Below are 26,428 nucleotides of genomic sequence, written 5' to 3'. Positions count from 1 at the left end.
AAACAATCTGTTTGATTCAAATTGGGAGAGAATCAGTTAAACATGTGCACGCAGAATGGAGAGATTAGAGCCTGAAAGGACCACGTCACAGTCCGACCGAATTAAATGTCCTTGATGTGTTGTTCTTTATTCCTAATTAGCTTCCATGAATCACACATGGAACTGTGCTGCCTGTGAACATAAAGGTTATCGCGCACACATTAGTCCCATCAGTGAGAAAGTATAAACACTTTCAGAGTGCACTGTGTGTGGTAAAGGTTAAGCTCTCCCTGCTCTATCCCTGCTCCTATACAACCTGCCCTGAGCTGCTTTATGAAGATTTATGCAAGGGCGTTAGCCTTAACTGACAGTGTGTGTGCCTCGCCATGTGTCGGGCTCCTCTTGCAATGAGTGTAAATCAGGAATTACACTTTGCGCGTCTCCCTGCCTCATTAACTTGTAGCTAAGTGTGACACCGTCTTGTATTGTCTGAGTTAATCTTGCAATATGCAAGCGAAGATGGAGAAAAGCGAGCAGAGTGAAGCATAATGAGAGAAACAAAAACTTGAGGATGAAAGATGCACAAGATCGCTGATGACGAGTAACAAGGCTCGACACTAAAGACAATCATGCAGACAAACTTGTCACATCGCTGCACGTATACAAAACAGAAAAAACAAGTTTAAAAAAAGCACAGGCCCATTCCAAAATTAAATGCACGTGCCCGTTAATGTAAGAACAAACAAGCAGACCACAGTCAATAAAATCATAACACTGCTTAACATTACAAGATTAGTTAAAACACTGAGGCTCATAGGGCAGGAAAATATGCTGAAAACGAGACATGATGTATTTGTGATTGTATTTTACCTCGTCTCCTGCTATAATTCCTGGCTGCATGTGGAATAAGGACAAATCAAAGAAGAGGATGTTCATAAAAGTCCCATAATACACATAATACCAATAAAAGTGCCAGGTGGTGCACGACAATGGAGAGACAGTCCACTTTCAGCCTGCAGGCCCTTGATTTTATTAATCACCAATGAATCATAAACAGCCTGTGGTTTTGTCAGCACACCAACTATCAAGCAGGTTTTTGTTTTGTTGTTTTTTTAATTGTGGAACTGTGCATTTTGAAAGGTTGCAGACTATTATTTTAAACTTGCTGTATTTTTTATAAAGGACACTTTATATAGACACGCTGTAAAGGTCACCTCGCTATCAATATAGCACTTTCAAAATAAAAATGCTGATTCATTAGGAAAGGGATAAAGGAGACAATCTAAAGGCGCACAGCTAAAAAAAGGACATCAGTTCAACAGCAAAACATTTCTGTAATTTAATACAAGCCCTGGGATAACCTTTAACAAAGAAACTGAAGGATAACATGAAGTGTTACACTACATGTATGGATGCTCTGAATAGGAATATTGACAGAAATGGCAGAAAAATCAAAACTTGAAAGTGAAGCACATCTGGAACATCTATCAAAAATCAAATGAAGCCTTCAATTAAAAGAGGGGAAGAAAATGAAAAAGGAGGAAGGAGGAAAAAGAAAATAATAAAAGCATGAAGAGAAACCAGTTTCGGAACAACTGCAACTTTGTTTGAAGTTAAGTGCCAGATATAATTATTTGTTCAATGCCAGCCAAACAGCAGTGTGAATTATCCAGTTCACCCAGCTTAACTGCAAAGTACTAAAATTAAGCAAGTCTGCATAATTATGCAAACGGAAAGACGATGACGAAGACTTGATCCCAGGGCTGAACCTTAAACTGGATTTCAGGTCTAATTTAGCAAGACCTACAGCTAACAGCAAATGTGCTTTAAAACTATAGATCATATTTGACCTGCATGTGTGCTCCACACAGCATGAACCTGCAAACAGCATGGCAGAGTGAGTTGGTTACTTTGCTGGGAAGTTACAGCCTTTTGCCTGCAGCTCTTTGTCTAATGGTTCACAGTGGCTGCTCCTGCTTGTTTCATTACTCCCTGCAATATTTCAAACCCAACTGTTATCCAAAATAAATTTTAAAAAAACATCACAATGAATAATGGCATTAAGCTACAAGTTCACTGATAAATGCACTACACTTCCTGCGTGACTCTTTCATAATAAAAGTCCATATACAAACTTTTTTTCTTTATTGAGCTGAAGGAAATGTTAGTTTGCACTAGCATTTTTTCCAGGAATGTAATGCTGCAAATAGATAAATATTGCCTTAGGCTCAATCAGTTTATCAGTGTAAAAGACATTTATTTATTAAAAAAAATAAATAAAATTGAGACCTCTACTATAAGCATGACCTCAGTGGTTTAGTGACTAAATCTGAACTCTCCAAGACATCAAATGCATCACTGAAGGTCAAGCAGCACTACCCCTGACAACAGCAGTTTCAATCTACCCTCGTTAACAGAAAGAAAATGTATCCAGTGTGTCATTATCCAAACTTTTCCCAGGGCAGTGGTTTCTCTGATGCTGACATCATTGCAGGGGGAGGGGAACTATACTGACCTTGAGCTAAAGTGACAAATGTTAAAATGTGCACACTGGAGAGAACCAGGCCTCAACCCATGTAAAAGAGCAAGAACATGGAGAAGATGAAAAAGTGGCCAGAGCGCATGAGCAATAATCCTTGCCTCCCTCAGTGGACCTTCCAACCCAGATGGACATCAACTCGGGGGGTTGGGGTGGGGGGCAATGTAGGCTACACAGGCTAGCAATAGAGCCCAAGAGAGTCGAGAAAGACAGAGCTATAAGAAATGCGTGAACAAGAGAAAAAGGAAAAATGGTCAAAGAAAATGAAAGAGTGAGAAAGAACAGGAGAAAGAGGAATGCAATCTGTGTATTCTTATGAGGCGGGGGTAGGGGGATGGAAGGGAGGGTTTGGCTGGTGTGCAACCTCTATCTGTTGCCTATCCGCTGGCACCATCTGTCTCGGGGCTTGATGACAGCTCCTGATCATGTGATCTTGCCATGTGACTCGGCAATCTTTTGAAGAAACTGCTGGCCTTTCATGTTTTCCATCCTAGCCCCAAGACCAGAAGCAAAAAGCTAGAAGGATAATAAAGGAAACTGTAGCGTGCAAGGGCAAAGTAGAAGCCACTAAATTCCACATATCATGTGGACATGAATGGTTTGGTTTTTTCCCTACCCGCTGAGGAAAGAAATAAAGTATAAAGCCAATTCTAATTTCAAGCTCCATATCTTATTTTTGAGAAGCACCAGGATTAAGGAATGTATTTAAAAGAGCCTCCTTAAGAAGCATGAGAACAGCAAAGAGGTTCATCTTTAGTGTAACTACCTATCAAACTATTTCTGGTATTTAGCAAATTACTCAAACCAAAGGCAGTTTCCCTTTCATTCCTTCTTTCTATCCACTTATTAAAGAGTGGTGAAAAAACACCATTTCGCTCCCTCCACTTGTCCACATTTTTCAATCCATTCTTTACCTCTTGGCTTTGGGGACTAAGCAGTATCAACACTAACAGGTAGAAAGGGGAGGGCCCCACATTAGTTTCAAGCTAGGAGAAAGGGCACAAAGATATATGCTTGTTAGTTTAGTTTCAAGCAGGCATGTGGGGATGTGCTTGTATTTAACTTCAGGTAAGACGAACAGAAAGATCTGCATCTCCACCTGCTATATTTAGCCTACCTCCCTCCTTTAAGATGTGCACTCTTCTCCAAGAATCTGATGGCATCTGAACACCCTAGCTTCGTGTCTGCATAAGTATCGTGGCTACTTTTCTCTAAGAGTCACAATGGCACTCTTACCATCAAGTTTTTAACTGAAACCAGTCACACACTCAAGATTACAACTGCACAAGTGTCTTGTGTCTAACTAACTCAGTTTCTAATCATAAAATATGTATTCCTGCTTCTCTCAGTCTATCAGTGAGATCACCTACTTTCTGATCCTGCATGCAAGGGGCAGGAGCAGCTGCTGCAGTGAACAGTACACCGCTCTTAGCAACAACAGCGGCAAACAACTAAACCTTCAAGTGCGGTTACGCTTCGCTGGAGTCGATACAATACAGACATGCCATCACTCTCTCCCTCCATCGTGGCACTGGCTGGGAAGCTATGAGGGACGTTAATGGAAAAGCATCCCATGTCTGAATGAGAGATTACTGCCATTTCCTCAGGCTGACGAAGCCAGCCTTGTTACGTCTCCAAAAACCATCTGAAACATCTGAACTCTTCTTCATGTCGATCTACTGTCCACTTGTCCATTTTAACTTATTGGGCGTTTTTAAGCGATAAAGACACTTTTTTTTTTAAATAAAATGAATGTCAGCTTGCAATAAATAAATTTATCAGAGATATCAGCATTTTATGATTTAATTTTTTTAATTAGTTTGTTATTGCCCAGTTTGTCATTTTAGCAGACTCTTGAGTGTTTAGGTTACCATACGTACCATTGAGGGGAAGAGGGTTGTCCCCTCCTGGGTGGGGGAAACCAAGACGACCTACATAGGGAAGCAACAACAAAAAAATGATGTTATTCTCATATAAACCTTCCTATAAAGCTATTATTATATTTTCACTGACCATTTGAAAGAAAAATCTGTATTTTAGTAAGAATATAAAAGATATAGTAATAAAATGGCTGTCACTAATGTGATATCTACTCTCCACACCAACTACAAACAATGTGAGGCAAGACAGCACCACTAACACTATCAATCAGTACTTTGTATTTGGAAAAGGGCTGTTGCCATAATAATCCTCTTGACAATTACAGCAGTGCACTGACTAAATTGCTGAAGGGCACTATTTGATCTATTCTGCACATAATATAGGGACACTTGGTGACTTTGTTATAAGTTCTTCTAAAGTGTTAATCCAGAGCAGGCTTTAGCTGGGACAGCTATGATCACAACCTTTATTACCGCTGCATCTTTCTCCTACATCTGTGGGACATCAACTATCTCTTTCCCTCTTATCACCTCGTTATTCTCCGAGCCTCATGCTATAGATTTTAGCCATTTGCCAAGATCATCTTGCATATGCACACACCCGCGCCCACACAAACATGTTATGATTCCAAACAAGCTTCGAAGTTATGCAAGGCCCACTTGCTGCAGAGGGATAATGACATGAAAGAGCTCAAATAGTACGACCATTGTTGAGTGGGTAACGAGTGCCCTGTGATTGGTGCATTCCAACGCCTTGGTCACATGGAAATCTGTTGGCTCCTCCCCCCATAGTTTGCCTGTTGAGCCCCATAGAACAGAAAAAAAAACAGAACCCTGACTCACAGAGCACAGAAACCAGGACAGACCACCTGCAGCTTCGAAACACGCCACTCAATGATAATATTCGACTGTGTAGCGCATGCATCATCATTATCTGAATAAAAATGCAATAAAATGTGTTCAGTTTAATCAAAATAAGCTCAAAGGTGGCAACCAAACCAAACTAAAGTCCTCTGGACTACAATTCAGACCTTAGTGACATGATGACACTAAGGTGAAAGTCCATCTGAGCACCACCTGTTATTCTGAATTTTAAAGGGCTATAATGGTCTCCGAGGATCACACGAGTACACACCATATCCCTGTGTGTCTGCAGGACTGTGTGTGCCCGCTCTGTGAACCTTATTTGCATCCTGCTGGCTACATGTGCGTACACTACTGTAACAGTTAAAGCACATGCATGCACAAGCACACAAAAGACGGCGGGGCGTGTGTGTGTGCGTGCATGGGGTGGGTGAACAGAGGGATCCTTTCTGTCAGTCAGGACAATGCTGGAAGGGATTCAAAGCCAGTTGTACTGTAGACATTTTGTCTCGCCCGCTCCCTTGCTTCATTGCTCTCACTTTGTTCAATATGTTAAGCCGGGATGAGAAATTGCTGCCCTGCTTATGTGCATCTAAATGTGCTTGTGTATGAATTCTGCCACAGTTTGTTACGTAGATGCATGTATGCATGTGATGGAGAGAAAGAGAGCAAAAACTGGCCCGGAGAAGAGTCGCTGTAATTATAACATTTTTATTTTGCTGTGAGGGGGAAAAGGTAAGCACCCACTTAAGTCACTGCTACACTTGGCACAGCATAGTATAAACATTGACTATAATTATGAATATGTCTGTGAATTCAGAAAATAAATTGAGCATTATTTATAGCAGGCCACGGGCTAGAAGGCAAAAAAAAAAAAAAAACACACCAAAAAAACACCAAAAAACAGGATGGGATATTTTGTTATGCATCAAATTAAAGCAGTAAATTATTGTCTAAATTTATTTATTTTTGTCGTCTTTCTTCAGACAAGCTTTGCAGTTTTGTTTTTCGAAATTAAAGGGTAGAGACAGAAAAATGTAAACATACCTGACCACACAGAAAAAGGTTCTGAGAATGCTATTGAGCTAATCTTAGCGGCAAAGAAGCAGAGAACATCTACTTTACATGTATTATAGGATGCACACATATCATATTCTATCATATTTATAGGAAGTTGGGCTTAAAAATCACTTCTGCAAACCAGACTATGCAGTATTTTGAAATTGTGATGAAATTATGTAAAGCAGAAGCTTTGTGGTTTTTAGAAGAGAATTTTGACTTCTCTTTCTATGTTTTCTTGGATGTTTTCTTGGATCCATCAGTGGAGCTAAAGCACCAAAACATGTTCAATGAGGCAGAATTCTAGTTTTCTACTGAAGAAACATTTACTAAGATCTGACAGCACAACATTATACTGCCACTAGAGCTGGGCGATAGAACGATAACGATATGTATTGCGAAATAACTTTTTCTCGATAGAAAAATTAAACTATTGCGATAGACCTCATCTCTCTTGTCCTCTTAAAAAAAAAGAAAAAAAGAACAGCCAATCCAAATTAAGTAGCGCACCAATCAACCAATCACAGCCACAGCGTCACGTCACATGACTTGTTACGTGCAGCACAAGTGTCAAGGCGCACATGTGTATTTGTTTGGGAAGCAGCTAGCCGGGCTGCCCAGGTAATGGAGGAAATGAGTGTGCCGACTAGAGAAAAATCAACCGAGAGCGTGAGCGAAGGTTACCGAAGAAAAAAACGATGATGGTTCCAATGCCGGAGAGATTGTCAAACGGAAGGGCCACAGAAGTTCCGTAGTGTGAAGGTATTTCGGCTATTTCAAGTCTGACAAAAAACAGAGTAGTGCGCACTGTAAAATGTGCCGAAAGCAAGTCTGGAAATACAATAAAGCGGTGCATGCTCAATCTCTGACTGAAAGCGCTAATTCGTCACTCGGCTTTTGTCAGACTAAAGTAACTGTTAAAACTGTTTGAAAAGCTAAGCTTTACAACAAGGAGAGATTGAGAATTTCCTTTTAGTTCTCAGTTTATTTGATATTGACAGAAGTTAGTCAATTTTGTCTGTTCTTCTGTAAAACAAACTAAGATTTATTTTTAGAATTAAAATTTTGTTTCTAAGTGGAATTGACAATTTAGTGGTCTGTTTTGTTTGTTTTATTTTGAAACTTAAACACTTTAGCGGCTGCGTTTTGTGTAGTTTGCAATATTTGCCTTTATTTATCTGAAACTGAAGTCTCATGTTCCTTAAGTACATCTACCCTGTTGAACTTATTATGGGAAATAAATATTTAAATTAAAACAACCTGCTAATTATTTCACATTTTACTTGTGAGCAACGGCACATTTAAATCTTACAAATGTAGTTATTTGGCTTATATCGTGATATATATCGTTATCGCCTGAAATGAAAAAAACATATCGTGATATGAAATAATCTTATATCGCCCAGCTCTAACTGCCACTGAGCCTGATAGGTCCAAGGTTTAAACAAGTGATCTTACTGTAGTGTCCCATACGTAAAGATTTTTTAAAACTTTGCTTTTGTATTTATTCTGCTAATAAACTGATGTGTATAGTGAGTGTTTTTATGGAACATAAAGCTATGCATATATTACGCATGACATCGCTTCCATTTAGAGATTTTTTTATACCACATTTTCATCTCATAAAAAGACTCCTATCAATTTCTGGTCCTTGACTTAAAACTTGTACAACCTAACAAAAACTACGTAATCATTATCTAAGCCCTCTGTCCTATTAAACTACTATCAAATATAACAGACAACTTTAACTATATAGTTAGTTAGCTTTTACACTCAGCCTACGCCTTGAGAAATCAAATGTGCTTCCTTTCAAACAATGATCATTACTAAGAACTTCAGCTCTATCCTCTTAGCCAACACTCACTATTGGCCACTGACTAACTTTTCTATAGTCAGATTATGTCTGTGAGCGTCACCCTTTACAACAATGATCCTTGGACTCCTGTAGAATTAATTTAATATCCAATTTCTGGGTTATGATAACAGGTCAGCAGCACTGTTTGCTATCAAATACATGTTTCCTTTAATGCTGCAAGACCAATACTGTATGTTAAAAAGTATCATTGTTCTTGGCAACGTCTACACCAACATGTTAAAAATTAGCATGCAACTTCTTCAAACTTTTTGGACCAAAATTATTTCACAACACTATTTCGTGTGAAAAGCTTTGCAGCACCGATCTTTAGAAAGCAACGACAATGTCAGTTCAGTTCAGCGAGGGCTCTCCCATCTCTCATAATTCCCATTTAAATAAAGCCTAAGCCCTCATCAATCTCTCTGCATCTACTTCTTAAAATTCATGAGAACGAGGTTATACCTATTGCACCATGCTCAGCTATCCTTAGCTTTGATTGACACTATTTATCTTATGGTTCTTATGGTTCTTTTTGCATTGCCCCTCAGTTCATCACCGTTTCTATGACACAAGCTCACTTAAATGGACCCCTCTTCCTAAAGCCTCACTTTATGCTGATCGGCAGTCTTTGTGGAAAAAGTAGATGGTCATCTGTCAATATAAAAACCATCAGATCCAAAACAATAGTGGGTAAAAGTGCCTTTGAAAACTGCAACTTGTGGACACCACAAACATGTGCAGCAATGATGGCTACGGCAGGGCGTCTGTGTTTTGTAAATATTAAATTCATCAACTCCTTATTGTGTTATATAACAGTGGAAAAGTAGGTCAGTCAACTATTGCTATACAGGTCCATGGCAATCAACTCGCATATGAAAACGCTAACTGACGTGGAAAACATCTGCCATCAGGGAATACCATATATAACACAGCAAGTAGAATATAAACAGCTGCACAGGAAAGACGCCTCTCTGATGCAGTTTTATGCATGCTTCGAATCACACAGAGCATTTCAAAAGGTTTAGTCTTTTATTTTGATAAATGACCAGATTCTCTATGTCATTTACATGTATGATTTCGTCCCCTCCTGACCTGCTCTGTGCAGCCTGATATGGCTTCCAAGCAAAAACAGACTATTAGACACAAACAATGTGGTGTGTAGAGCTGCTTGTGAAATGCACTGCCATCAGCTCTGGCATAAGCCAGAATGCAACATAGTCTCACCCAGCTGCATTTGTTGCACCCAGAATAATCGCATATATGGATATGACAGAAAATGTAAAGAAGAAGAAGAATAGAAGCCACAAGGAGAATTTTGTTGTTTGTTTGTCTTGGTTTGTGTTTTTTATGATGAGTGGGAAGAAGAAAGGAAAAGGAAGACAGAGGTGTGAGCTGACTGCTACACACTGTGGCCTTTCATAATATTGCCGATGATAGCACAAAAAGAAGACAAAGCCTCTACATGGCTGACCTGTGGAGGAGGTGAAACCTCTCTGCTAAAAACTGAGGCGTTAACTGATAAATTACTGTGTGTGAGCTGTTGTTCCTTTGTGCGGCCAAATAAGCTACAATCCATAACAAAGACAAGTGTTTAAAGGTAAAGCCTGCTTGCACATTAACATTTTTTTCTTTTTCTTCTCTTGTATTGCACACCTTATATGAGGGAAACATGCAAACTATATACATCTGTAGTTTTGTAAGCAGGCTCTCTGTAGCACATTTCCAACAAGTCTATTTAAAGTGTTTGTATGTTATATTATGAAACTCATTTTCAGCGAGGTCAGTTGACATGCACTTAATAACTATTGCACACCAGCCATTTACTGGACAAATAATAACAAGATCAGTATCATATTATGTGTGCCATCTGTGGGAAAATATGATGCATCTATAACGATAAAGGTCCATACAACTACCTCCAGCGCATCACAGGTTTTCTAAAAATATAGACGTGCTAAATGGGAAGCATACATTTTCAGCATATACACTCATTTCCTGTACTGAATCCATAGTAAAAAAAAATTCCCTGCCTATAGAACAGGGAAAAATGTATATTTCCTGATCTGTTGGAAATTGATCAGTTGCAGGCTGATGCTGGGAGAAATCTGTCGCACCAAAAACCAACACATTTCAAAAGGCGAAACTTTTATGCTGGAGACTCACTTTTTGCTAGCGACTGGTGGTTGTCAGACATTCACCAACCAGTGTCTAAGCCTGTGTGACTACAGCCTTCTATGAAAAAACACCTCTGCAGTTAACGCAATGTCAAATTAAAAACAGAAGAAAAAAAAATGCTGCTGGTCTGCTTAGTGTTTCATGATCTTGATTGACAACTGGCATCTTTACCTTTCAGGCTGTCCTGCTCAGCTCTCATGATGTCAATCAGGGAGCTCTCCAGAGTGTTCATGTTGAAGCTGTCAAATGACCTGGTGCGCTCCTAAACAGAGGAGAGAAAAAAGAAACACTGTGTCACTTTTTTAGCCTGCTTCAAACACATGCAGTTAACACAACTATAAAACAAAAAAAAAAAAACAAAAAAAAAAAAAAACCTGTGGTAACCAATGGTGTTATAATTGTTAAAGCGGAGCAACAAAGAAATTGCCTTATTAGTGCGACAATGACTTGGTTAATATCTAAGCTGGCCAAAGACTGCCTTGCCACAAGACAGACATCTTCACTCTTAATTTAGAAAATTTACACAATGATGTAAACTTCCTGCAATATTTAAAGACTTTTGACCAAAAAGAGTTAAAGGGGAACAGCCACATGCTTTCCTGTTTCTTCTCACCTCACTCTCACTTGAGCTCATTTCAAAGAAAAGACTTGACAGAAAGCTTTGTTTCTCTCAATGCGTTTCTTTCTACCCAGCCTTGATGAATGCAGTGACAAAAATTAGACTGTACACGTACACATAGACTTAGGTATTGGTTGAAATAGTTTTAAAAGTAAGAAATGAGAAATAAAAAAAAGTTATAGCATTTTTTTGGCTCACGTTGTGTTCAGCTTTATTGTGTGGGCCTAGAAGGGCTCATCCCAAAGTAGCTTAAAAAATTATCTGTAGGTGTGTATCTACCAACGGGAAGAAGAATTAAATGGTGTTCTTTTCTTTTATTAAATCTAGCTTTTGCTCTCAGCAGTTGATTTCTCTCGTCTTATAAGATGCCGTAATGTGCTTAATTATTATGTGTTTAATTCAGCCCTAATTTCTTTTCTTGCATGTTTTTGTGTGCTTTCCCTGCTGTGCAACTTGCAAAGTAAACACAACTAAGCAATAAACAGACTCGTTCAATGAGGCAACATAATGAAAGTCAAGAGAAAAACAAGCAGTCAAATGAAGCATGAGCCAAGCAAATTCCTGGGCAAAAGCTTTGTCACCTACAACAAGGGCATCCTTGGCATATCAGCCAGCCACACTGGATTTAATTGTATGCACACACAAATACGTGTTAACACGCACACACCCATACGATGCGTATATACAAAATATTCTCACATGAAAAACATGTACCCATACACACACACACACACACACACACACACACACACACACACACACACACACACTCCAAGTGGCATGCTGATAAGGTTCCAGTGCCGACTCCACCTCAGCCAGACAAAATATGCAGTCTATGTCAACAACTTCTAAAGAAAGTGATCAACTCTCCTGGTTTCCATTCCTCTGAAAGAACCAAAAGTTAAATATGAAATAATTATTATTCGCATCTTGCTTTTCAATGCCTCGTTGCTTCCTTCCTCCTCCTTCACCATTTTCCAAGCCATTCTCTAACAAATGCCAACTTCAAAAGTAGAAATGCCTTAAAAAACCTTTTATATTCCTCATGCATATGTCAGAGATCTCATACTTGACAAAGGCAGCAATTGTTCTAGCTAGAAGTTGTTGTTCATAGGCTGTACCCTATGACTAAAAAGTTTAGTCATGTTTATTCTCTCAAAACTTGGTCACGACTGAACATGCATGCCCTACTTTCAGTTTTGTATCTAGTCCATCGACTACTTGATTATTTAAGGGGTTTTTTTTTTAAATGAGAAACAAAATCCAACAAATTTGAAGAGCTGCACTCAAAGAAAAGCAGCCGTTAGCATTTTGTGTAAATATGTAAAAACATAAAATAGATTACTACAATTTAACAAAAAAAAAAAAAAAAAAAAGACAGGAGAAGGAATGGCTGCCTAACTTCCAAGTGTCAGGCTTCTAAAATAACATTGCCAGAACACACCTGATGTGTTCAGGTTTTAACGCTGTAAAAACATCCACTTAGAAGCAATTGAACCTGACAGGATGATTGACAGATCAGACTTCCAAACCATGTCAGCAACGCAGTGTTAAAATAACAAAAGCATCAGTGTGAATCAATGTGGCCTGTTTCTTTCTAAACCTAATTGGAGGACAGTTCAGATGAAATGCAGAAACTCTAAATCCAAACTTAAAAACTATATGCAAAGTAAGGAGTGAATTCATACAGTTCAGGTGTAGCAACAGTTCAAATGGTGGTCAGAAAACTTCAGCCTCAAGAAACACGGAAGAGAAAAGTGTTAAATAACTGAAAGCATGACACAGAAACAAGTTCACCGGGGGGGGGGGGGGTCTGAAAACAAACAAACAAACAAACAACCATCCTGACAAAAACAACAACACTACATAGTCAGCTCTGCCCTGGGCCTGACTGATAATGGGCAGAGAATTACCCATCATGTCACTAAGGCTGCATTATCAGTCACTCTTTAAATTACCTATGTTGTTTCTTCAGCAGCATCTATGCAAAGATCTCTGGCGTTAAACCAGCAACCAATTCGAAGCCTAACGGCAAACTGCAGGCAGTGTCAGAAAAGACTAAAAAGTGTTCATTGTCCTTTGTGTTACCATGCAATAAGGCTCAGAAGAAACACACCCTATCTAAGTGAACTACACTTCAAGGGTTGACTAGGAGGGCAACACACTTTTTTTCCTCTTATTCTCATAAATCTACCGTCCGGTGTCTGAAGTGGTTCACCAAAATTCAATATCTAGTATCTGATCGGCTTGAAGAGCGTGGTTGGGTATCTGGCACGCTTGGCTGGTAAAACAGCCAAACTTCCCAGCTGTAGCCAAATTTCTTACCAGCATTTGAGCTGACTACAACAGAAACAACACTGTGGCAGAACACACCCAATGCACTAACTCTCTCTCCCTCAAAACAAATATCAACATGGGGATACAGGCCAGATTGTGTCCACCATTTTCTCATATCCGCTTCAGTATAATATGTGCACTTGCGCTATTGCCTGAGGACAAATAAGTCAAACACTCCAAGGCAAGGGAAGCAGAAACAGAGTCCAGGTTTGGTTTCTGCCTTCAGTATACAAGGGTAATGAGTATATTCCAACATGATGACAAATACATACAATTAGGAAACGGACAATGCTGTACGCATTTTTGGATTCGCACGCTTTGTGGCATCACTTTATTTACCATCATATGTGGGTGGTGTAGTATGACAGGGTAATTCTATTATACTGTTTCTGGATAATACAAATTCATTTTGTGGCTGAGATGGACTCAGTATGGTGGACTTGAGGCCTGGCTGGTTCTCTGCAGTTGCTAAGCATTAGCCTGGAGAGTGATTAATCATCAGATTTCTGCATCTCTCTCTCTCTCTCTCTCTCTCTCAACAACTGGCCAGCAAAGAGCTTATCCCTGACAGATTGCAAGCATGCACAGATGCACGCACATTAGCTACAAGCAAGAAAAATGACAGTTTATATGGCAGTTCTTGTAATCTATGAACACGGCCTAATGTATACACTTAAATTTGCATGCAGCCCATTCACACTGCAAAATCATCTCTTGCAGAAACGTCTAACCCTGAAGCAGTCTATTTGAAGCTGATAATGTAAACAGTGACAGTGCAGGGTTTTTTTAATTTTACTCTGCATGATAGGTGTGAACTGTTGGTTGTATGCAGCAAGGCAACCTTACTCTACCAGCCCCGGTGCCATTTGCTGTTTGTTTGACACTGAATTAAAAACTATGTACTAATCTATAAACTAATCATTTAAAATTTTAAATTATCATGACTATTATCCAGAATAAGGACTATGGAACACACAAAAATGGGCTTATTATTTGTTATTCAATTACAATTACCTCTCAGATAATTTATTGACTTTTTCAGCCAGTAATTCTTATCAATCTAAAATTAATAATCAATTTTTTTTTTCTTTTCTTTTCTTTTCTTTTCTTGTTTTTTGTTTAAATTGGGACCTATGCATTGTCTTACTGTCTAAGAAGCTTATTTGAAATGCTTGAGAAAAGCGCACTGGGCCACACATGATCAAAAATTGGTTCATCTGTCATTCAAGCTATGGTTCATTAAATTTTCATTTTTTTTTTCATTTTATTTTTGTTTCACACATGGTACAGCAGTAATTCATTTCCCATACACAACCTTCCTTTCAATTAATGTAACACTGTTTCCATGCATGAAAAGGAGCAGGAAGAAGAATAAATTCTTATTGACACCTGCCCCCTACCTGTGACAATACAAGTATGCAACCAAAATTACACTCTGACAATATTCTGCACATAACAAAACAAAACAAACCAAACAAAACAATATACTCAACAATGAGCAATACCACTAAATATCAAACTAAAAGGTTAATTTTTTCTACAATTAAACTTTGTTATTTTCAACTTCTTCATATTGATTTAGTATTTTATTCTTATAACAGATTTTAAATTGAAAAACATTTGTACAGCACTTAAGATGATCATCGAGAGATGATGGGTTAGCTTTACAACCAGTGCATAAAGTGCTGCACACAGCACACACTAGTTGCTTAACACTGACTGAAAAAGTAGTCTAGGTAGATCGGCAGGGCTTTGCCATTCTGGGCTCCCTGGTATATTTACACAGAATCAATTCCAATCATTTTTAGACGTCTATAAAAAACAATGTCTATTTTTGACAGGAGATATTTATTTGGACAGGAGAGCCTACCATCGGCTCCATCTATAACAGAGACCACCGACAACATGTTGCCTTTAATATCATAAAAGCTCAAGTCAAGTATGTTTGGAAAAAAACAAAAAAGCAAACAAAACCAGGGCTGGGCCTAGCTACCACTGTGTGACTGCTCCCTCTAAACAGAATTTAATCTTTAGCAGCACCAAACTGAGCAACCTCCAACAGATTTTCATGGCATGTAGAGTCATCAAAGAATGATTAAATCCAACATGTTGTGGGTGATTAACTCTCAACATTAATCATCAATGTCATCTGGCTGTTAAGATAAAATGGAAGCTGTGGTAGGGTAAAGGGATGCAGAACATAAAGGCAAAAAGGAGAGTAAGGATACACTGGTGAAGTGTAACTTGTCAGGGCTGTAGAATTTGGAGGTTATTTAATAGTTCGCTTATATTCAATTGTCGGAAGGCTGAGCTTTTAATTACATCCCTGAGATTTGTAAAAGATACAAAGGCCAAAGAAGGAAGGTAGATACAGCTATTAAAGAAAGGGGAGAGCAAAAGTGAATAGTGAGGTAATTCATCATAAAAAGAGGAAAAATGTAGCACAGGAAAGGGAAACAAGATGCTCTTTTGACGCTTGTGATTATTTAATTATCACAAAATAAATATAAAGTTGATAAAATTCATTCCATCCATGTTTTGACAGGCAACACAAAAGTCCAATGACAATGAGAATAGCAGAGTTTGAGCCACATCAGGTTAACCTGACCTGCAAAGCGTAGGAAGAACAGCAGGTAGCGGCACATGCGCTAATGTTTGGGCTCCTGCAAACAACGTGCAGTAGAACATCAGGAATATGAGCGAGCTAAAGGACAAAATGACCACAGAAAATGTTAACGAAAACTCATGCATTACAGAGCACGACACCCCAGAGGACACAGTCCAAGGCTCAGAAGACTGGGACATTGCTGAAAAGATCGATTGTGGGGAGATATTTTGGCTATTTAAAGTCCACTTAAGAGCAGAATAGCACACACTGCAAACTGTGTGGAAAGCTCGTTTCCATAAATGCAGGTAGTGCCACGAATAGTTTTTACCACTTGAAGTAGTGCCATCCTTGCACAGTGCACAGCTGATCGTTTAACTGCACAATGCAATTGGACGCGCAATGCAATAGCTTGCGGTCCTAGACACATCCTCCAATACAAAGCCTAAAGACAACGATATCAACAGCCAGTAAACAGTCAAAAATGGCAGATTTAAGCACCTGACTGAAGTAACCAACTCTCGCTGCCAAATCCCTGGCCATAAACATTTGTTTCAGATGACTCTACAGTTGTGTTACAATTTGCTACCACTTTAGATTTGTGGTTAAGTCGCATGTTTGATCCATATATGAATTCCACTGGTCACTTCACTGAAATCCTGTGCTTTTTTTGAATTTGATATATGTATTGCTTTGGAGCATAAATGGACCACAATTCAGTGTATATGTCAGTCTTGTTTATATGTTCCCTCATTTACATTTGAAAGTCTCTTGAATTTACACTGAGTAATTATAGAAAATTTTAGTGTGTGTGTCGTATTTGTCCATTTATTTGTGGGTTTGTTTGGCAATTATTTAAAACGGTTTGAATGAACAGAAAAGTATTGATGCCATTATTAGTGATTTTTTTTTCCCCATTCTTAAATCTGGATCCATTGTATTTATTTATTTGTTTGCGTTCTTCTGTCACAGAACTTTTTGACTGATTAGAGTTGTCACTTTGTTATATATATACCTATTTCATTTTAAAATACAGTCGTATAATGTTCTACAGTACATTTGTCATATCCAACTTCAGACCAGAAATAAATATTTAAATCAAAATCAATCTTACATCATCACAAGTAAAAGTAAAACTTGTATACTGATCGATAGACTGACATGAAAGAAAATTATTGTGATAAAAAAAATTTTTCCACATTGCTCAGCTCTGGTGATTGTACTAAACAATAATATTAACTACTCCCAACTGCCAAAAGCAACAAAATACACAGTGTTGTCTGAACAGTGTGTGCATTTGGGTTTCAAAACAAGTGACAAAGGGAGGAGTTCAAGTAGTATTTGAACTGCTTGGGGATTAGACTAAAACAACTCACTTACTGTATGCATTCAGCAAAGCTACCTATAATAAGACACCTGAACATAAACTTTCCTTTGTCAACTCTTTTTTGTTATATCAAATGTGCTGAAGACATATTTCAGTGACTAATTAGGGCTTATGCACACACGTATACACAAGTGCCCTTTCTTCCTGTTGCAGAGCGCGTCTGTCAAGGGCATAAGAAGGGCACAATGAGCCTGTATGAGCAGGAGAGTTATGTGCTTGCCAGTGCACCGCTCATTAGTTTAAAAAAAATGTTTTTTTCTAATTTAACACCACTGTCACAAGGACCAGTGGTAATGGTTTTAACCTTGGGCTTCAAATGACCGAGAGAATTTGTCTGAAATGGCATGACAGTTTCCATGCACAACATCACAGGTAGGCAAGGAAGGGTACCTGAAAGGCCTGAGGCTTTCTCTTTAAAGCAAATTTGTCAGTGTCAGCATGATTGTGTTCAGGAACCATAAGGTGTTGTGTTTAACACAGGCAAATGGGCAGGTCTACAGTTCAATTACCTGATACGTGAGTAGGTTTCCCTGTGTTTTGGGGTTAGAGAGTTAAAAATGTACTTTTGCCTTGTTTGAAAAGTATTATTAATACATCTGTGAAAAACCGCAGCTATAATTCTACTATTGCACCCCAAAAAAAGGGTTGATCCATGCAAACCATTTGCCATTGCCACACCTGACATTCCCGTGACCCCACAAAAATATACCAGTTTAAGAATAAGCAGATCGCTCCAGGACACAAATGAGGTATGAACAAGTAAAAATGAGCAGAAGAAAATGACACATTGGAATAAATTCAGGCAATAATAAAATACCATTTAGTTTTGCTTACTTGCTAATCCAGAACTTATACTTCTGCTGTAAAGTGAAAGTTTTATTTCAGGAGTTTACAGTACACATATGAACGGATGTTCACACATACCTTTCTTATCTCTTCTCAACTGGAGTTTACAAACAATGTTTTCTGTCTGCCATTACCAGACATAATAAATAGCTGCATTTTACTCTCGGTTTTATCAGGCACAAAGCAACAGGCCTTGCCTTTTCAGCCACTTCCATGGCTTTGTTTGTCTAACTTTTATTTACTGACAATTAACTCTGGACAGGATAGAGTTTACCCAACTGCACTTCCTCTAATTCACACTCAATATTTATTGCATCATATTTTCATTAAAGATTCAGATGTTAGTTACATGTACTGCAACCCTTGGCCTTTGTAGAATATAACAAACAAAGGTCCATGTAAATACTGTATCCAAACACTCATCCATCCAGTTATACATCCATCCATTTTCTTAATCCGATTCAGGATTGGGGTTGGGGTCTGGAGACTCTCCCAACTGTCATGGTGTGAGAGGAGAGGTAGACCCTCGACAAGTCACCAGTATATGGCAGCACTAACACAGAGACAGCCAATTAACCTAACATGGATGTCACTGGACTGTAGGAGGAAGATTTAGTATCTGGAGGCAAAAGGGAAACATGCAGACACAAGACCTTCTTGCTGAGAGGCGACAGCTCTAACCACTGTGCCGCCCACTCCAGAGCTACAGTATTTTCTAAACATGCATCCATTTTCTTAACCTCTTATCAAATTCAGGGTCACAGGAGAGCTGGAGCCCATGTCAGCTGACGCAGGGCACCAAACTACAAATATTTAAAGCCCAGGCTTGTCGGGTAAAAACAAATGGCCTAATAGTCTAATATTCGTAGCCCAAACCTGCTTACAACCCCATGTACTGGTCATTTACAGGTCTGATTTTACATAAAAAGTGGTGTTGTTTGGTCAAAAACGGTATGTAAAACCACACTCTGCAAAGAAGATTTTCTGGACATACACAGAGACCGTTTTAATAATGTACCTTCAGATAACAGCATCATTATTTCTAAGCTGCACAAACAGTCAGGAGCGCAGTAACCAACAGTTACCCAGGTGGCTTACTGAGGCAATATCCTGTGCTGGCTTCTCTACCTCAGACCCTGCAGGTCTTGACCTGGTCACTGGCCAGATTTACCAGTCTGAAACAACTCAGTACACCTGACACAGTAGCAGGCTTCTGACCTTGAAATTCACGGGTGAAGAATTAGAGGACAAAGAAGGAAAGAATAACAGATAGAAGAAGAAAAACATGAAGACTTCCCTGACATTTAAAAAGTACACATTTCTGGTCAAAGGTTATTTACTAAGTGAACTGTGTGCTGGCAGTTAGCAGCGGTGTGTCTGGATAGCTAACCACTGTAAGATATCTGACTGGTTGCATGCTATTTGATTTAATGTGTTTATGTGCAGCGAGTTTATAGTGCAAATGTCGCAAAAGGACTGACTTACAGAAATCACCTATGTTACACGTTTACGACATTCAAAATGCACAAAGAGGCAGATGTTGTGATGAAATAGAAGTTATTTCATCAAACACAAAAGGCCTGAATAATGCCCAACTGATCCTTCATCTGTTGTGTGTGCTAAAACTCCAACAGTTGAGGCTTACAGGGGAAGGGATGTGACACAGGTCTGTTTAGTTCACAGTTACACAAACTACAGTGTTTCATTTACCAAATCCGGGAGTGCCTTGTGTAAGACAACGTGTGTAATCAGTCATCTGAACAATGCGTGATCTCAACAAACATTGACAAGAACCATTTTAAAAGCAGTTTTAGAGAAAGCAAAACAAAGCCATCTTTCCCATGACTTCCTCTAGAGTATTTCTGTAGCTAAGGGAGTAAATGGATAGGAAACTCCTTAAGGCAACTGATCTGACGGATGTGGCAATTTTCATGTCACATGTATATGCAAGCATGGATAGTGAAAGCCAAACAACACTTGGATAGATGTATTTAAGAGTGAAATATACAGAGAAGGCACTGGCAATTAAATGTGACGCTTGGTTGGCTGTGCAGTAATTTAACAATGGTTTCTACAGTAACCACTTAAACACAACATCATGATCTACGGTACATGCTCACACTAAAATGAAACATTTCAAGATTCGATTGTTTTGTGGTGGATCAAAACTGAGAAAAAAAAAAGAAGAAAAACGACTGACATGTGGTTCAGAATTTGACAGACTTATAAGCAAATCCTCATTTACATGTAGTAAACTATCTCAGCTGGAACAAATCCTAATATCCAAATGAAGTGCATATGAAGGGAATGTTCCAAAGCGGCTGCATTATACAATGCGACAAGCAGCACTGATGCAGATCTGAGTGGAAGATGTAACTACAGGCAAAACAATACTGATCCACATCCACGCAAAGTGAGGCGAAAACAAATCTGCGTGAACTGATGATGTCCGACTTGCCATTACGCCAACGTGCATATGCTTGAAAAGTACAGATTCAGAAAGGAGATTGAAGAAAAGAAGCAAAAGTGGTGTTTGTGGCAGGTTTCAAAATTAGCTTGAGGACTATAAAAATACACAGCAATTTCTTAAGAGTCATTGTTATCCTTTTTTGGTTATTGAAACCTATGTTTTAAATGTGTTGTTATTTTAAAAAATGAGTTACACTTACATAATCAGTCCCTCTCCCTCTCTCACACATGCACACACACAGTGAGGCCATTCTACGCCCATCCTCCATCTGCCCTTGCAGTATCAAGGGGGCAAGAGGACAATGCTACTTTAGTTGATCTGATTCAAACACAAGGAAGAACAACATACTGCAGCTACAGGAAAGCTAGCTTAACTCCAACACCGGGATGTAACAGTCAGGCTTCTCGAAATTGTCGCAGAAACCCAAATCTGATCTACAGGCTGCTTGATACCAGTTGTAACCCTTTTATGTTAATCATCATTTAAATCTGCTAAGCATGTTGGGAACTTCTTTCTCATTATACTTTTTCTGGTCTTTTTTTTTTATTAAGCCAACAGCTTTTTTGTACCATCCAACCATGCTAATCTGTAATTTTGTGCTCATGAAGACATAACAGCTGCGTATGTTTACCTCTGCACAAAGCAGGGAGGAGGATGGAGACAAAGTGAGACACAGGAGAGCCTCCTCCCTTCCAGCATGAGCAGAAAGTAATGCTTCTATACAATCAGGAGAGTATTCTATCACTGATGACCCCGTTCACATATCACGACGAATGTTTTTGCATACAGTAACTAATAAAATTAAGAGGACGGATATCAGCTGAACAGGTAAAACAGAACTAGGTCACGACATTTTCCTGGTTATTTATTCAATTTTTAAGCTTTTCTATAGGTTTTTAAATCCGTTTCACGTGTAAAAATTGTTAATAGAAGCAATGGGATGAAGATATAAATTAGCTAACTGCCTTGTTACAATTTTAGTTATCTTTTTTTAAACTACAATGCTAAATTAGTGAGCCACCATGCTTGTAATTATGCCGCCAGAGAACTAGATAAAAGAGAGTGGATGTTCCTAATATTGTCCTCTTAAGGGAAGACCACACAGCAAGTGTGGTGGCAATCAGAGACCACAGAAGGTCAACGACATTTAGTGGCTTTAAGCAATGATGGGGGTGGGAGCTAAAACAGCTCATTTCAAACATTGGATGAACTGTACCAGCACCCGGTACAAGACAAATGAGGATGTCTTTTAGCTGAATCATGCTACTCTAGTGGAGTCCAAGAATAAAAATATGGAAGTGTAAATGAGAATAACAGGCCCCCTTTAAATAGTCTCCTCATCAAAGCAAACTGGAACAGGTCAGATACGAACCTGGGCCGCACAACTACCTACAGCAATTAGCTGTTAACATTAATCCTAAATAGCTACTGAGAAGCATGTGCTCCCTCTCTGATGCATGTCAAGACATGTCCGCACAGCCTTCTCCCTGCTGAGCCTGTGGAGTGTTGAGTCATTAACTGCTAATGGACAAGAGGAAAGGTCAAAACAAGCATCGCTTTTAACAGTTTTAAAGTTACTTTGCTTCTTTAGAGAATTTTGGATTCACTGGTAAAGAACGTGTCCAGGAAATCTGCAATCTATACGTTCAGTTAGGATGTTGACAGGCTGCTGAATCTACAAAGACATGCAGCCGCCAGGACTATTTAACATGATCTATTTTTATGCATGACGACAACGACTACGACTGACTGACACCAATTTGCAGGGACTTTGTCACAACGTAAAAAAGTAAAGGATATGTAGGATACTTAAAGAAACATTTCACCGGATAGGCCCAGATGGGTCTATAGCCACCTCTGTCTCTTTTCCCCTCCTCCTCCTTGTAACGACCAGCACAATCAATCATGGGCTAGATCAATAGAATGAATTTATCTCCAGGCCCCTCTACCTCTTTCCATTACAGCTGGTTTCTACATGTGACAGTACAATTATTTAAGCAGTCTTCATTGTATGTGGATCCAGCTTTTAAAACGAATGAACAGGTTGGATTTTTTTTATTAAGGGGTGGCCACCCATGCCATGACATGACATACAGTAAGTGATTAATGTAACTCTAATTCTTATAAATCACCAGACTCTCTTTTACACAGTGTAATAGGTCAAGAGCCCAATATATGTAAAGCGTAAAGAACTGAGCAAGGTTCATGGATCTACAGTATCACCATTTGTTGCTAATGGTTGTTTACGACTGGAACAAAAGCAATCTAACCATAATGTATTGTTATTCATCACTTAATGCAGATTTAGTTTTTGACACTATTGTCTGTCGTTATACCCTCCATCGTGTCTTCATTTTGTACCTCGCTCTCCCAGTCTCCCATTTTAAAACCTTACCGTTTTTTTCTGTCCATGCTGCCTCCCCCATTCCTATATGCCCCCCCCCCAATTCACGTGGCACACACCACTGCAGTGACAGAGCCACATTAGTCATCGCAAAGGACACTCAGCTATAGAAGTACAGAGTCCAATAACAGGTTTAACACAGTAGCAAAAGCATCGTGTAAATCTGTGCGCCTCCTGCTGTGTCTAAAAATAGAAGCTGTACCACATAATGCTATAATATTAATAGTTCACATAAATGACATCCTGCTGTTTAATAATTCAGGTGATGAGCAGCTACAACTGAAAAATATTCAGAGCCAGACATATACGCTGAACATTCATGCTTAGTATACAACATAATTGGGAAGAAAAAGAGGACAATTCCATACAGTTAGTGAAAATTCCCACTCAACCATCTGAATAAACATCTCGGAGGCAAACTGACCTGAAAGGGGAAGATGTTATCGCTGCGGCCAACTCCATCATCCATCCAGGACTTGGGGTTAAAGCCTGCGGGACTGTTTCGAGGGTACTTCTGGGATGCCACATGGTTGTTAGGGAAGGTCTTCTTCAGTGGCGAGATAGAGTTAATGGGAGTCATCCCGCCATTCAGCCCGCGTCGATAATCTCTGCCTTGAGATCCTCCCCAGCCGCCACCACTACCATATCCTCCTCCGGGACTCCAGGAAGTGGAGGAGCCGGGGGAGGGAGAAGGACTCTGGTAGCTGGCTGGACCCCAGGGAGACGGGGGCTTGTTCAGGCTGTTGGACAAATGCGGCAACTGGCTGAAAGCTGCATTCCTGTGTGGGAAGGGCGGTGGCGGGTGGGGAGAAGCTGGAGAACGCCGATGCTGCTGGTGCTGGCTGTGGGGGTGCTGGAAATGGGGATGGGGTGGGGGAGCCGGGTGGTGCTGGGACAAGGCAGCAGCTGGTCCGATCTGGGGGGAGAAGTTCCCACCAAACCCTGGACTGACGTGGTGTGAGAAGTTCTGGAACAGCAGAGGCCCGTTACTGGCAGACGCCGGGTTGAAAAAGCTGACATCCTCATTAATGATTGTTGATGGCGCAGGCGGGATGGCGGGTGACCAGTTGTTGAAGCCAGAAAGCGATGACGAGGTTGTACTGGACTGAACTGGGCCCGTACCCCCGAGACCAGATGTCTCCTGGTAATCAAAGCCTGTCAGAACAGGTGACTCAAGACGGAGCTGCTTCTCTTTTCCATTACTGCTGTCAGATGTGCCATTCTCTGTCTTGCCTTCATCGGACCTGGCTTTTTCCAATTCTGAAATTATCCCACCACCACTTCCACCCTCTTGGTGACTCCCGGGAGACAACTGCTGCTTTTCTTGCGTTTCTTGCATTTCCTGTTGCTGCTGTGCTTTGGGTTTTTCTGGCCCCCCCAGGATTTCGTCTTGCACGCTGTTGTGGGTGGCGGAGGCAGGGAAGAGCCAGGGAGAGCCTCCTGTGGTGCCATTCCCTGCGGCTGTGGTGCTGTTTATGAAAGCGGCAGGGCTCTGCGACACATTTTGGTGATGATGAGGGGGCTGCAGATGCGGGTGGATTCGGACCGGGAATGCAGACTTGTTGCCAGTGTTGTTTTGAACTAGAACTCCAAACCCGTAATCCCCCATTTGTTTTCTCCCCCCACAGACAAGTGCTATCCCGTGATCGTTTGGTCCTATAGAGAGAAGAGCACACAAGCATGGCATGCACTGAGTTAGCAGTCATCCACTCACATTAACCAATAGATCAAGGGATTTAAAAAATAACTAAGTGAGGGGATGCAGAGGCATGGAAATCTTTTTATGTGTGTAGGATCTAAATGAGATCCTACACACATATAACAATCACTGTACTGTTGCTGAAGAGCTCATCCTTAAAAAAAAAAGCCAGCCAGTTAACGTTACATCTTTAGCTAATTATAACCCCGTGACGTTGCCAGATTGTCTACAGCTGAGCTGCTGGCAGCCACCACTAAAGCCAGAACCACTGCTGTGTCGAGCATATAGTCTCCATTTGGGGACGTTTTACTAACGAAAACCAACTGACAGGCAACTAATTATCACCCACGAAACGCACATTAGCACAAAATATCAACGAATGCTGAAAATATTGACAAAAAAACCCAATAAAACCGTCAAAAATAAAACACTCGACCTTGTTTGACAGCTGTCAGCACCCTGTGAAGAGCCCACTATCAAAATTAAGTTTATAATAATACGGCTTTTTTATCAGTCGGGCAATTTATTGTTAATTAATCGGTTTCACGCGTCGACGGAGAAGCAGTTTAAATCGCTGTTAGCTGACCAGCTAACTTTTCCATCCGTTGCTAACATTAGCTTGCTAGCTAACGACCGTTAGCACGAACGCTAGCTAGCTGGACAGGTTGAAGGCAAGCGAATAAAACATCTCACCTTCTGATCACCACCTTTCGACCTCGGCGTCGTCTGTGTCGAGATCCTTTCCCTCGGGCTGAGAGCGAGACGGTGTCCTTGAAACAATGAGTGCGGCAGGCAAAGGTTTTCAGAGGCGGTTTTAGTAGCTGACTCGTACAGTGCAGTCGGTCAGCTCTTTTTTTTTTCTCTCTCCCTTCTCCTGACGTGTCCTGCCTGCTCAATGACACAGCTCTCTATCTGCTGCCTGTAATCTGGACCGTATCATCGAAGAGCTTTGTTAACGTGGCAGTGTGTGACTTATACTCGGTTCGTTCATAAAGCCTTATTCGATCGGTTTCATTGTTCGTTTTATTTTCTTTTCTTCTCACTAACTGTCTCTCCTTCAGAGCCAGCCGATCCTCTGTGTGAGTGTGCTTGCTTGCTTCTTGGCTGCCCCTCTCTCCTGGAACCGACCGTGGCCGAATGACAGCGAAAGATCAGCCGAGACACACTTCCGCTTCTGGGACGGCCCCTCTTCGCTTTGGCCACGCCTTCACGGGGCCACACCTCGGTACGCGATTGGCTGGACCACCGGCAACCTCTCCCAAATTCTTCATCATTTAACAGCTATGCACCAATAATATAACCACGCCGTGCTTAAGTGCCTACCCACTCAGGGCAGAAAAAAACCCTCCTCCCATCGCGGTCCTGTCTTTTCACGATGCAGCCTATATCAGGTCGTGAGAAAAATGAGAAACCCAACCCCCCCACCAAAGCTTCAGTAAAAGCGCATCCTTGGCTCGGGCTTTTTGATCCCTAGCTCATTTGTTGTGTGGAGATGGAACAAGGAGGTATGCTATCATTTTTTGGTGGTGGTTTTTGTTGTTTTAGTGTTCCTTTTAATGCATAACTGAAATGCAAATCTCGTCTTCTTCACACTGGCCACTGCACTCTGCAGTATTATTCAGCATTATCCTTTTTGTCAGGTGGGTAGAGACTCCTCTTTTCAATGTTTCCCAATCAGTCAATCTTTATTCAGCACTCATTGTCCATAGA

General features: G+C 40.2%; 1 protein-coding gene across 3 annotated transcripts in view; it reads right to left on the bottom strand.

Annotated features, from left to right (window-relative positions):
- Positions 1–26,006, bottom strand: part of cpeb4b (cytoplasmic polyadenylation element binding protein 4b) — a 32,357-nt gene extending 6,351 nt beyond the window's left edge. Inside the window, exons 1-5 of one of the 3 annotated variants that reach the window (XM_013272437.3) lie at positions 25,412–26,005; positions 23,444–24,675; positions 10,523–10,613; positions 4,399–4,449; positions 850–873 (exon numbers count right to left, since the gene is read on the bottom strand). In XM_013272437.3, the coding sequence (XP_013127891.1) occupies positions 850–873; positions 4,399–4,449; positions 10,523–10,613; positions 23,444–24,628 (1,351 nt within the window). In that variant the 5' untranslated portion in view covers positions 24,629–24,675; positions 25,412–26,005. Of the gene's footprint in view, positions 1–849; positions 874–4,398; positions 4,450–10,522; positions 10,614–23,443; positions 24,676–25,411 lie in introns of all 3 variants that reach the window. The other 2 variants (XM_013272438.3, XM_013272439.3) reach the window with 2 other exon arrangements.
- Between the last annotated feature and the right edge of the window lie 422 nt (positions 26,007–26,428).

Source organism: Oreochromis niloticus, linkage group LG10, assembly GCF_001858045.2.
Source record: "Oreochromis niloticus isolate F11D_XX linkage group LG10, O_niloticus_UMD_NMBU, whole genome shotgun sequence".
Taxonomy (NCBI): domain Eukaryota; kingdom Metazoa; phylum Chordata; class Actinopteri; order Cichliformes; family Cichlidae; genus Oreochromis; species Oreochromis niloticus.
This window is presented reverse-complemented; position numbering and strand designations above follow the sequence as displayed.